General features: G+C 40.6%; 1 protein-coding gene across 1 annotated transcript; it reads left to right on the top strand.

Annotated features, from left to right (window-relative positions):
- Nucleotides 1–2,732: 2,732 nt before the first annotated feature.
- Nucleotides 2,733–3,620, top strand: LOC139849026 (uncharacterized). The gene has a single exon (XM_071838703.1). The coding sequence runs from the start codon at nt 2,733–2,735 to the stop codon at nt 3,618–3,620; it is 888 nt and encodes a 295-aa protein (XP_071694804.1).
- Nucleotides 3,621–14,066: the final 10,446 nt, after the last annotated feature.

Below are 14,066 nucleotides of genomic sequence, written 5' to 3'. Positions count from 1 at the left end.
ACCTTAGCCGGAACCGACACGCTACTGGTACCGTCACCAGTTCTCGGTTCGATATTTCAACCCGGCATAAAGATACCCTCCCGGGACAAGCACGCCGTCCCGGAGAAGGTGCACTGTTCCGGAGTAGACACTTCATCTCGTAACGAATACTTGATCCCAGAACAAATGCACCAACAAGTCGCATGCCACGTCAGCCCATAAATCTAAGAAAGTTTGTTAGGATCTGCTCGATTATTCCCATGAAAGGGACAGGTGCCACGTCACTCCTCGGGATTGGAAAAGTTTGTTACAACCATGAAAGGGACATGTGCCACGTCATAATTCCCCCATAATATCTATAAATACGCTGACTAGATCATTCATTCGGACAACACTGGATGCATTAATGTTACTCTACCCAAATCGACTACGGTAGCATTACTCCAGTCGTTAACTCTATTCCGATCAATTCTCCGATCATCGTCAGAATTAATCTCCACTCTTAGATATTAACTTATTCGATTTCAATCGAATAAGGTTAATCTGATCGATTATTTTACGCCCTTGGAATCCAGATTCCAAATCGGGGTTCGCACAATTATTGGAGTTAAAACATTCAATTCACTCTTTTTTCCAAAATCAAGCACTCAAACCCGAAATCTACCTTAACAGGACGAGCTGGAAGACGAAGAAACAAGCATAAACAGCACTGACGACGCTAATGTGCATATGATCCACTCATGGGTCGTGGGACAATGACGAAAATCAGGGGTATTAGATGAATGGAAGCATGAACCAATCGTCTTCCCCTCGTTATTCAATATCAAGCCATCTTCTGACCCTGTTATCATACGGGCACACATCTCCAACTGCCAAATTGGGCAAATATACATCGACACCGGTGCGGGGGCAGAAGTCATGTTTGAACATTGTTTTCTGCAGCTACCAGAAAACATTAGACGGAGGAAGAAAGCCAAAACTTCGCCATTGGCAGGATTCAACAGCACTGCAACCTGGCCGGTGGGTTCCATCACGCTGGAGGTTGTGTTGGGAACATTACCTTTCCAGAGTACTGCAGACATCGAATTCTCCATAGTCAAAATAGACTCACGGTGTAACGTTATCCTAGGATGTAACGCCATGCAAAAATTTGGGGCAATCACATCCATAGTGCACATCATGCTAAAATTTCCAACCCCGTTCGGCGTAGCAACCATTCGAACACAAGAGATGGAGCCGGTTGAGTGCTTGCAAATATTTAAAGGTACAGATAACATCACAATATATGACGACGGCTATGTGTCACCAAACCCTAAATACCCGGAGCAAAGGATCCAAATCGGGATGGCTTTGAGTAGTAACGCAAAGGATACACTTTGCAAACTCCTAGCGGCAAACATCGATGTCTTCACCTGGGAGCCTTCCGACATGACAGGAGTCCTTCGCGAGATAGCACAACACCGGCTAAACGTAAACCCGAACATCACACCGGTCGTTCAGAAGAAAAGACCAATGGCGTTAGAACGGAGCGAATTCCTGGACAATGAAGTACAATAGATGGTCGATGCTAGTATAATGATACAAGTAAAATATCAAACATGGGTGGCGAACCCCGTGATGGTAAAGAAGGCAGACGGATCTTGGCACATGTGTGTCGACTACAAGGACATCATCAAAGCATGCCCAAAAGACAATTACCCTCTGCCGGAAATCGATTGGAAGGTTGAGTCCCTCTGAGGTTTCCAGTTCCTAAGCTTCCTGGATGCATACAGGGGTTACCAACAAATCCCAATGGCAGAAATCGACGAAGAAAAGACCACATTCTTCACAAATAAAGGCATTTTCTGCTATACAAAAATGTCATTTGGGTTAAAGAATGCCGAAGCAACATACCAAGAGGTAATTGACAAAGCATTCCAGGACCAAATAGGACGAAATATCGAAGCATACGTGGACGACATCGTCATAAAAAGCAAAACAGAAGAACAAATTATTTTAGACATCATTGAAACGTTCGATTCGCTACGCAAAATCAATATGAAGCTAAATCTGTCAAAATGCTCTTTCAGAATGGAAGAAGGCCGTTTCTTAGGCTTCACGATCACTCCGAGAGGAATTAAGGCAAACCCGAAGAACATCGAAGCAATCGAAGATAGTCACCCAAGAGTAAAAAAGATGTGCAAAGCTTAAACGGGAAGCTAGCGGCACTCACAAGGTTTCTGTCACGAGCCGCCGACAGAGCTCTCCCCTTTTTCCAGACGTTAAAGGGCTGCCTGAGCAAAAAAGATTTCATTTGGACGGATGAGGCCGAGAAGGCCTTCCAGGATGTAAAGGCATTCTTAAAGGAACTGCCAACATTAACAGCACCTATACCGGGTGAAACCCTCACGGTATACCTTGCCGCCTCTTCCGAGGTAATCAGCTTGGTTCTAATTGCCGACAGAGGTAAAACTCAAATGCCGGTGTATTTCTTAAGCAAAGTATTAAAAAACGGAGAAGTAAATTACCCGGCCATGGAAAAACTAATTTATGCTTTAGTGCACACAGCCAGGCGGTTACGGCGATATTTTCAAGCACATCCGATTCAAGTTTTCACGGACCAACCGATCAAACACGTCCTAACTAGGCCGGAAATTTCCGGAAGAATGGCGAAATGGGCAATAGAATGTGGCGAGCATGAAATCACCTTCCTTCCGAGACATTCGGTCAAGGGCTAAGTCTTAGCCGACTTTCTGGTGGAGCTCCCTTCTGACATGATAAAGCAAGGCGAATCCACAGTCATAAGAAGGGAAACCGACGAATTCTGGAAACTATATACGGACGGAGCGTCAAGTGAGGAGGGGGCCGGCATAGGCCTACTCCTCGTTTCCCCATACGGAGAAGAAATAACCTACGCTATCCGGTTGAAGTTCGCCGCCTTAAACAACGAGGCCGAGTACGAAGCACTAATAGCTGGATTACGCTTGGCTAAAAGTATTGATGTACGACAACTCACAGCTTATGTCGACTCACAACTGGTAGCAAGCCAGTTAAACGGCAGCTTCGAAGCAAGGGATAGATCGATGCAAAAATACCTAGAACTTACGAAAGCACTAACCAACACCTTCACAGCATTTGAAATAAAACAAATACCCCGTAACCGTAACAAGAAAGCAGATGCTTTGAGCAAGCTTGCGTCTTTGCTATACAACCACTTCACCAAAAAAGTTATGATTGAAGTACTGGAAAGAAAGTCAACTGAAGAGGATACTCTCATGGAAACAATCACAACAGAGGAAGAATGTTGGATGACACCTTTCATAAAATACCTAGCCGACGGTACCCTCCCGGAAGACAAATTACAAGCCCGTAGGATACGAATTCGGGCACCAATGTATAACTTTAAAAATGGCGTCCTGTACAGGAAATCATTCACAGAGCCTTACTTAAGGTGCGTTGGCCCGGCGCAGGCCAAAGAGATAATACGAGAAATGCACAAAGGAGCCTGCTCCACACATTCCGGCTACCGAACGATAGTTAGCAGGATCAAGAGAATGGGTTATTTCTGGCCACATATGTACCGGGACACATATGATCTGATTGTAAACTGTGAGGCATGTCAAATACATGCTCCCATCAACATATCCCCTCGTCGAAAATGATTCCTATACACGCCGCTTGGCCGTTCTGCAAATGGGGGATCGACATTGTCGGCCCATTCCCAAGAGGTGTGGTAACGTTAAATTCCTAGTAGTCGCAATCGACTACTTTACAAAATGGGTCGAGGAAAAATTGTTAAGCACGATTACAGGACAAAAAATCTTAACGTTTGTATGGGAGGACAACGGCACACAGTTTACACACAATCCATTTAAGGACTGGTGTGCAGACATCGACATTCAACAGTCATTTACTTCCGTGGCCTACCCACAGGCCAACAGACAAGTCGAGGTCACTAATAGAGACATCATTGCCAGCATAAAAGCAAGACTAGGTAAACACCAGCAAGGATGGGTGGATGAACTCCAACATGTACTATGGGCACACCGGACAACACTGAAATATAGTACGAACGAAACACCTTTCAGTTTGGTGTACGACACCAAAGCGGTTATCCCGGTTGAAGTGCTTGTCCCAACCAACCGAATAACAACATTCGATGAACAACAAAACGATGAAGCATTGCGAGAAAACATGGATGCTCTGGAAGAACGGTGGACGATAGCACATATCCGGCAAGTCGAAAAGAAACAAAAAATCGCAAACCACTATGACAAAAAAGTCAAGCCACTGGACTTTCAGTTAAATGACTTGGTGTTACGTAGCTACGAAGCCAGCCGACAGCAAGAAGTCAAAAAATTGGGCCCAAGATGGGAGGGACCTTACAGGGTCGTCGGCATAACCGAGTATGGTGCATACCACCTGGAGACACCAGATGGAGTTCTAATACAATGCCCGTGGCACACCTTTCATTTGAAGAAATATCATGTGTAACTTATCTGCGACCGGGGGGACTGATCACCCACTCGGATGGCAGAAATGCAAAACACTTATGTGCTCAAATCATTTCTATGTATAAGTCATCAATAAAGTTTCATTTTATATAATTATGCACTGTAACGACTCTGAATATGACACAAGTAAAATCAAAAGTCTTTTGGCATATTTCAGACCTACCGCCAGAAGAAATGCTTTCTAGCTTTCGTTGGTAGGAGGACACCCCTTGAAGAACCTTCTCGGATAACAAGGGTGTTTGACCATATGATAGATGGTCCAGTTCTACCGTATAAACAACTCGACCTTACTCACGATGTAATACCGGCTCCAAAACACAAACCCATCTACTGGATGGACGAGGGTCAAAGCTCAGCTTTCATCCACCACCGGTATACCTCCATTTTTGTCATGACAATATACGCAACTCAAAGCAAAATAAACTAGTTTATACACAATATGTAACAAGATATAAAGAAGTCACACTAATCATAAAAAACACAACCGAGTTCATATCTCTACGGTTGGTAATTTACAATATCCTCCACGGATGATTTCTCGTCCCTACAGTTTTGTCTAAATCTTCAAAACTAATCTGGCCGAGGGCCTCATGTGCCCGCTGGCAGTCCTGGACACAGGTAGCGCTCAAATCAGTCTTCATCTTTTGGGTCGCGCTACCAGGCGGCAAGAAACACTGCACCGCCTTCAACACCTGAAACGTAGTCAGCTTCTTGATAGCCTCAATAAAGGCACTGAACGACTAATGAACAATGGATGACTTCAGGAGACGGGAAAAAAGCACAAGAATACCATGTTGAAGGTGGGTAAGTTCGCCTAACGTGGTCGACACGTTCTCTGATAACTTCTTATTGTCATCTGAAAGTAGGGCGACCTTCTCCTGTTCCTGGGCAAGTGCCGCCTTCAACATTTCTTGCGCTTCTCGGGAAACATGTAACTCGTCCCGGGTGGGCTCCAAGGCCTCCTTCGCTGACACCAGCTCCGTCTCAAGGCGAATGATCGACCCTGACAACTCCGCCACGCGACGGTTATCATTCTCAAACATCATACAATGCTCGTGAATGCGACGATCATTAGCCTCACTCTGGTTCAATTCATCCGTCGCAAGATGCTGAGCAAACACGGCAAACTGAGAACACAAGCCTTGTGCCTGGGTGGTGAAAAGTGCGGCCAACGCCTCTTTTAGAGCCGGAAAAGTTATGAAGTCCAGATATTCCCTATAAATCGGGTAGTCTGAAGCATCACAGTGAAGAAGATCATGGAATGGCTCGACATTACAGTCGAGCAGAACGTAAACATTCTGCCCAGCATTTGTTTTCAGTCGGGGGCGAGCATCCGAGGCCTCCACGACGGGTTCTTTACCGGGACGGTGCCGTTGAATCGACTCCCTTTCAGTAGCTGGCTCCTCCTCAGCCACCCGACTCTCCCCCACAACCAGCTCAAGCCTCTCCCGGGGAGCAGCTCCCTCTAACAACGGAACCACGGGGGCAGATGCCCGCGTCCTGATATCGGCTAAAAAGTCACGTTTTCACCCCGGTATTAAGGCCCATAAAACAAGAAAGATTCGAACTTTGTCAGCAAAATACCCACTTCGTCGGTTAGAATTGAAGAACAAGTATTTACGAAGACGGTGCAAAAAGAATCAAGAGAATCAGAGCTAAAACAAAGATTCTAGAGGGAAAAAGGTGTAAGATAAGAAATCAAGTTACGATCTAGCAAACCAGCAAGCCAAACGGCTTGCCAAGCGGGCTGCCAAACGGCTTGTCAGTATGACAAATGGCCTACCATACACACAGATCAAACGGGCACATTAAACGGCTTGCCTTGGCAAACGGGCCCTGCAAACGGCCTGCCAAACGGCCTGCCAGCCGTTTACCAGCAAAAATCATGCTTATTTAAAGGGTCTTTGTCATTCATTCCAATACACACTTCCATTCACTTTTTTCTCTCTCTTGTACAATATTAGCCATACTCTCAAGGCCTTCGACTCCGTACGGGAAACCTAGTACCCGGAGAAGAACACCGAAGATTGTATTAGGAGCGGCCTGGAGTCTTGAAGTTGTCACTTTTGTATTCGGAACTCGTTTAATCTACTGGTACTTCTATCCCTTATCTTTACATAATGTCTTCTATCATTATGTTATGTGATTTTGTTGCCTTGATTAGCGAGTAGTTATCTTTAGTGTATACTGAGATTAAAGCAGTTATAATGCCGAAATAATATTATGGTTTGTGTATGTTGTTGAAATGCTTTCTGATTATGCTTTAAACTCAATCACTTTTCCAACTAATAGAACGCAGTTATTGGCTCTGTTATTGGGAAGTCGCGAACCCCGATTCAGAGTACACTATCTGTGTCACCCCTTGGTAAGAGAAGTCTATCAGATACAACGTAAGATCGACTGAGGCACACCGATTGTAGTAAGTTTATCGAGCTTTAGATTCCAACTGAGGACTCTTTTGTAGTGAAACATCTGACTAGACCCTTAGTACATTGTCGGTCCCAGATCATGCTAGTGTAGTCACCAAGCATATAAACTTCGTACGTGCAAGCTGAAGCACATCGGTTGTTGTAAGCTGTACCTCTGCTAAGTAAGGCCATGGAACCCGGTCAGTGTTGATTAGTACACTGCACCATAACGCGGTCTCAAGCATTGCACCCCGCTTGAGGGATTCTTAGTTAATTAAGGAACTGTTTGTTTAGACATATAAAGGATTGGACCGTTAGGATAGCCGAACGTATTCATGGAAGTCATCTTGACTTGGCTATGGTGTTCTTTATGGTTGAACTCTTTTTAAGGGCCTAACTATCTTTTAAAACCAATCATTAACGAAAGCATTGAAACACATCACGTCTCTCGGATACGGTAAACCATGTATTCTATTATGCTTAAGAAAGTTTAGAGCTTTGTGGAATGTTAATACGTCACCCAACCAAGTCGCTCAATTGGATGAGCCGTCTGAACGTGTATGCCTGTAGTCAGACTGCACGGGCGTTGGGGGTAAGGGACGTTGCTGTCTATTCAGAATCTTCAAGCCTAACGCAGTACCCAGTGACATGTCTTATGACATGGGCGTTCTCTCATCTTGAACCAGATCGAGTCAACATTGCCACCTATGTTACGAAGCAGATATCACGTATCTTCCATGAATCCACAGATCCAAGTTTCACATTTAAAGCCGGATGTCGGGAGATATACTCAAAGACTGTGACATTAATGCTCGGATCAGGATTGCTGTTCACTTCTTTTCAGCTTCGTCTTCTAACAAATCTGTGAAAACCTACAGACTCTTACTGTGGAGATCACCATTCCTAAGACTTCGAGATTCTAAAGATACAGTTTCTAACATTGTTTGAAGATCTCCGAAATGAGCATCCCATCATAGAAACAATCACCACCAGCACTGCCTCTATGATTGACATTCATGGGTCAACCAGCAGAGCCATGGATCATATTCTCATCGGACTTCAAGACTTATCAAGAGCCGAAACTGCGCACTACTTATCTTTCAGAAGATCTTCAAGAGAAGTACCGGATCTTCTACCACTATTGGTCCGACACTTTCTCAGGATTTACCCGCCAAGACTCACTTTCTATCGAGAAGACCAAGATTACAACCATCAGCGAGGAATGTTTGCTTTTTAAAGCATCACTACGGTCACTAACGACCTTAAACAAAAGCGCTTCTCGAGAGGCAACCCGTGCAATAAAGTAGAGTAGAAGAATAAAGGATGACAAATGAGCCGATCAATAAAAGACGCAAGGATTGAAAGCCAGCTGCATCTGCTAGGGGTATTTCTTTCTTTCTGCTACTAGTTCAAGATTGAAACTATGCCACATCTTAGGTTATCACTAAGTGTGGGATTCCAACCAAACTACAACACTAGACAAATACTCCCAAATCTTCAACTAAAACTCCTAAGTGTGGGATACACTAGAAACATTGAGGACAATGTTCGTCTATGTGTGGGATGTTGGTATAATCTTTTTATGCTATATTAAAATAACCCATTACGAAGATTCCAAGTCCTTAAGCCAAATTTCAAAATTTTTACAAAAGAAAGCCTTTTCGAAAACCTAAAACGTTTGTCAATAAAAGTAAGGCTTAAGTAGGGTGGAAATCTTGTTAGGTTGAACCAAATCTCTAATAGAGCATTGCATGACTAAGGTATTATCGATCTAAATTGATTATGGTGAGGCACCCCAAATAAACCTTCCGCACCTCCACTACTTCTACTCCACCACCATATCCACATCATCTTTACTATTACTCGAAAAACCCAGAAAATGAGATTCCTTCAGAAAACCCGATGTTATAAACCTCTCAAGTATCATGGCAAAGGTCTTGAAAAAGGTTACCGGCAAAAAGTTTCTCGAGATGAAGTCTCAAAAAAAAAAAGTTCTGAGAAAAGGAGCAGAACTTATTAAGAGAAATGCCGAAGAAAAACTTGACCGAAAATGATTATCAAAATGAAGAAAAGTTCAAAAGTGCTTCTCAAACACTTCAGCACTCCTATCTATTCGAATAAAAGTCTGTATAAAGGCTACATTACCCTTTTCTCACACCCCTCAAAAATAACTTCACTACCACTCCAAAATTCCTTTTCATCATTGACAAATGACCTAGAAGCTAAGATTACTACCATTCTCACATTAGCAGCAAGGATTTGAGTCTTTATCAAGCCTATGACGATGGGGCAGCATGAATCGCTTTGAGTGAATTCATTTCTTAGATCTATAGGGAACCCTAAACACTTGTGTGATTTGAGTGACCCTTGAAAGCTAGCCTATGTCATGTAACCTCCTCGCATGCTTGCAGAGAGAGTTTCAATCATAACATAGATGACTCACCTTATCTTTTTGCTCTTATAATAAAAAGCAAACCACTTAGGCTATTAGAAAAGAAACTTCGAAATGATTCTTAAGGAAATGAGAGTTTGCTTGAGAACAAGCAAAGTCTAAGTGTGGGATATTTGATATCGGCTAAAAAGTCACGTTTTTACCCCGGTATTAAGGCCCAAAAACAAGAAAGATTCGAACTTTATCGGCAAAATACCCACTTCGTTGGTTAGAATTGAAGAACAAGTAATTACGAATACGGTGCAAAAAGAATCAAGAGAATCGGAGCTAAAACGAAGATTCTAGAGCAAAAACGGTGAAAGACAAGAAATCAAGTTACGATCCAGCAAGCCAAACGGCTTGCCAAACGAGCTGCTAAATGGCATGCCAGTATGGCAAACAGCCTGCCATACGCGCAGATCGAACGGGCACATTAAACGGCTTGCCTTCTCAAACGGGCCCTGCAAACGGCTTGCCAAACGGCCTGCCAGCCGTTTGTAGGCAAAAATTATGCTTATTTAAAGGGTCTTTGTCATTCATTCCAACACACACTTCAATTCACTTCTTTCTCTCTCTTGTACATTATTAGCCATACTCTCAAGGCCTTCGACTCCATTCGGGAAACCCAGTACCCGGAGAAGAACGCTGAAGATTGTATTAGGAGCGGTCTGGAGTCTTGAAGTTGTCACTTTTGTATTCGGAACTCGTTTAATCTACTGGTACTTCTATCCCTTATCTTTATATAATGTATTCTATCATTATGCTATGTGATATTGTTGCCATGATTAGTGAGTAGTTATCTTTGGTGTATGCTATGATGTAAGCAGTTATAATTCCGAAATAATGTTATGGTTTGTGTATGTTATTTAAATGCTTTCTGATTATGCTTTAAACTCAATCGCTTTTTCAACTAATAGAACGTAGTTATTGGCTCTGTTATTGGGAAGTCGCGAACCCCAATTCAGAGTACACTATCTGTGTCACCCCTTGGTAAGAGAAGTCTGTCGGATACAATGTAAGATTGACTGAGGCACACCGGTTGTAGTAAGTCTATCAAGCTTTGGATTCTGACTGAGGACTTTTTTGTAGTGAAACATCTGACTAGACCCTTAGTACATTGTCGGTCCCAGACCATGATAGTGTAGTCACCAAGCATATAAACTTCGTACGTGCACACTGAAGCAAAGTGGTTGTTGTAAGCTGTACCTCTGCTAAGTAAGGCCATGGAACCCGGTCAGTGTTGATTAGTACACTGCACCATAACGCGGTCTCAAGCATTGCACCCCGCTTGAGGGATTCTTAGATAATTAAGGAACTTTTTGTTTAGACACATAAAGGATTGGACCGTTAGGATAACCGAACGTGTTCATGGAAGTCAGCTTGAATTGGCCATGGTGTTCTTTATAGTTGAACTCTTTTTAAGGGCCTAACTATCTTTTAAAACCAATCATTAACGAAAGCATTGAAACACATCACGTCTCTTGGATACGGTAAACCATGTATTCTATTATGCTTAAGAAAGTTTAGACCTTTGTGGAATGTTAATACGTCACCCAACCGAGTCGCTCAATTGGATGAGCCGTCTAAACGTGTATGCCTGTAGTCAGACTGCACGGGCGTTGAGGGTAAGGGACGTTGATGTCAATTCAGAATCTTTAAGCCAAACGCAGTACCCAGTGACATGTTTTATGACAGGGGCGTTTAGGACCAGTGTAATGAATACAAGGCCTCTGCCTATTCATGAGCCAGCATTTCATAATCTTGACAGAATAATTGATGAAATCATAGTATGCACTTACTTTAACCTTATCTGAATTACGAATTTTATCGCATTTACATTATCTATCTTATAAATTTGAAAATCCCAAATTAAGTAACCACTACTCCTCCATAACTATCTTAGGCTTAAATATAGGTTCGATTCTACTGATATCTCAAAAATATGACTCTAGGTCATACTTCCCTTACGCATACTAAGGAGTAGTACGATTTAGGCCCCGCTAAATATTAATTTAAAACAGTACCCCCTCTTGGTGGTTGATTCTGACGTGTTGCGACCTAACGATACCGCACAGATAAAACCGTTCGTTTCGGCCATATCAAGAGGGAAGCTAGTTTTTGGCGCCGTTGCTGGGGATCTGGTATTAGATAGTAACTGCTCTCTATCAAACTTATTCACAAGCATTTAGTGGTGTTTAAGAAAGATAATTATACACGGACTTGGTTGTTGGATTTTTTGAACACTCTCCAATTATATTGGAACCAAAAGGATCCTGCCTCTCCGTAGTCGGCCTGGCCACTTGGTTTGTTGAATAGTTCATGCGGAGCTCTGTTAACGAAATACTTGGGAATCAGTAGCCAGAACCAAAAACATATCCAACCTTAGGATAGTTAGTTAAAATTAGATTACTTTAAATAAGATTACATTAGATTAGACTACCTTAGATTAGCTTAGATTACCTTAGATTACTTTAGAAATTTAGTTTATTTGATAAAAATTTAAAACAAAAAGGCATAGCCAGTGTATGACCCAAACCCGATCTAGACCAGGGCCATTGTTATTCGTACCTGATCCAGACACAATAATCTCTAAAGCACACAAGGAAGCACGAATCAAAAATCGAATGGCGTTACGCGTTACTTTAGCAGAAAACCAAACCCTCGATTGAAGGTCGAGGAGGACCGATCAGATTTCCGGAGATTCAAGGACAGTCATTCAAGTTAAAACATCACATCATCCAGCTCATCCAAAATAGCTGTCAGTTTCATGGATTACCGAATGACGATCCTAATTCTCACCTTGATAAATTCATATCTCTTTCGAACTCCTACGAACAGCTAGGGATATGACAAGATATAGTCTGGCTATACTTGTTTCCCTATTCTCTCACTCATCATGCTCAAACCTAGTTCGAAGGTGAGACGACCCATCCTAATCCATAAGGAAGAATACGATAACATATGATTACATCGCGAGGTATTTGACCTCTATATGATACATTTTACAAACATTGCATTCGTTTTTAAAAGAAAACCTTTCATTACATCGAAAGTTAACAGGTATGCATACCATTTCGTAATATATTCAAACTATAGATGATTTAATCTGTCATTTACTTAATAATGATCTTTATTGAATTCAATGATTTGAATGCAACGTCTTTTGTAATAGGTCATGAATGACTTCAAGTAATATCTTTAAAATGAGCTAATGCACAGTGGATGATTTCTTTAATACCAGAGAATAAACATGCTTAAAAGTGTCAACCAAAAGGTTGGTGAGTTCATTAGTTTATCATAATCCATCAATTCCATATTTTTAATAGACCACAAGATTTAAATTCCATTTTTCATAAACATCATCTCCTATCAGGAATTTCGCACGGCATAGAGATAAAAGTCATTCATATGAAATATAAACACCTGGTAATCGACCTTAACAAAATGCATCTAGAATATCCCCCGCATACCGTCATTCCGCACGGTCATGCAAAAAGCATACAAACAGGCCACTCTTAAATATGATGGTTGTGTACAACTCACAAACAGATCATATCTTTTAAAGCTGGCGGTTGTATACCAAAATCGAAGTACTAAAGCAGTTTAATTTCTCTGACGGGGGCTTGTTAGTGCCCATATATATATCTTTAGGATTCGCGTCAATTAGGGGCCAGTTCCCTAATTCTTAGATTACCAGACTGAAGGGGTGATATCCGGTGTACTCGTAACTCTTTTCGTAGAATGTTTTTAAGTATTTGTGTCTATTCCGTCAAACATTTATAAAAGTAGTGCATGTATTCTCAGTCTCAAAAATATATATTGCAAAAGCATTTAAAAAGGGAGTAATGAAACTCACTATACTGTATTTCGTAGTAAAAATACATATGATGTCATTGAACAAATGCAAGGCTGTCTTCGGATTCACGAACCTATATTAAGTATATATATTTATATGTTTGATCAATATCTGTTTAATAATTTAAGTCGAGTCGTAGTGTATCACAATCCCAATGCTCGAGATTATCATGCAGAAGTCAACAAAAGTCATCTAATCCAAAGTGACTTCCAAAAATTGTAATACATAAATATAGTCGTTAAATATATCTAATAAATTTTATTAGAGTAATTAATAAAAGTCATTTATTAATACAAAATTATATTTAAAATTTATATATGATAAAAATATACTTTTATATATCTTAAATAATTAAATTTATAAAATACACTTAATATCATAAAAATATAGTGGTATGTAATATTAATGTAATTATATTACATGTGGTAAAAATATCCTTGTATCACACATTTATTTGATAAAATAATATCGATAATAACAATAATAAGTAAAAGTTGTACTATTTTGTAATAATGATTATTATTATTATTCTACTAATAATAATAACAATATTTATATTTACTAAAGATGATATTAATTATGATAATTCTAACCATGATAATCTTAATAATAACAATATTTTTTAATATTACTGTAATAATAATAATATTTTATAAAAATAATAATTCTATTCAAAATGATAGTTTTTATTAATAATAATACTAAAATGATAATAATAATAATAATAGTAATAATAATAATAATAATAATAATAATAATCATTAGATAATAATAATAATAATAATAACGATGATAATAACGACGATAGTAATAATAATAATAATCATTTTTAATAATAATACTAAAATTCAGTTGACCATATCGTTTAATCCGTTCATCGAAATCACACGAGTTCTAAA

This window comes from Rutidosis leptorrhynchoides, chromosome 5 (genome assembly GCF_046630445.1).
Source record: "Rutidosis leptorrhynchoides isolate AG116_Rl617_1_P2 chromosome 5, CSIRO_AGI_Rlap_v1, whole genome shotgun sequence".
Classification (NCBI taxonomy): domain Eukaryota; kingdom Viridiplantae; phylum Streptophyta; class Magnoliopsida; order Asterales; family Asteraceae; genus Rutidosis; species Rutidosis leptorrhynchoides.
This window is presented reverse-complemented; position numbering and strand designations above follow the sequence as displayed.

Coding starts and splice junctions, on each gene's coding strand:
- LOC139849026 (XM_071838703.1), top strand. CDS start 2,733: ATGATAAAGCAAGGCGAATCCACAGTCATAAGAAGGGAAACCGACGAA.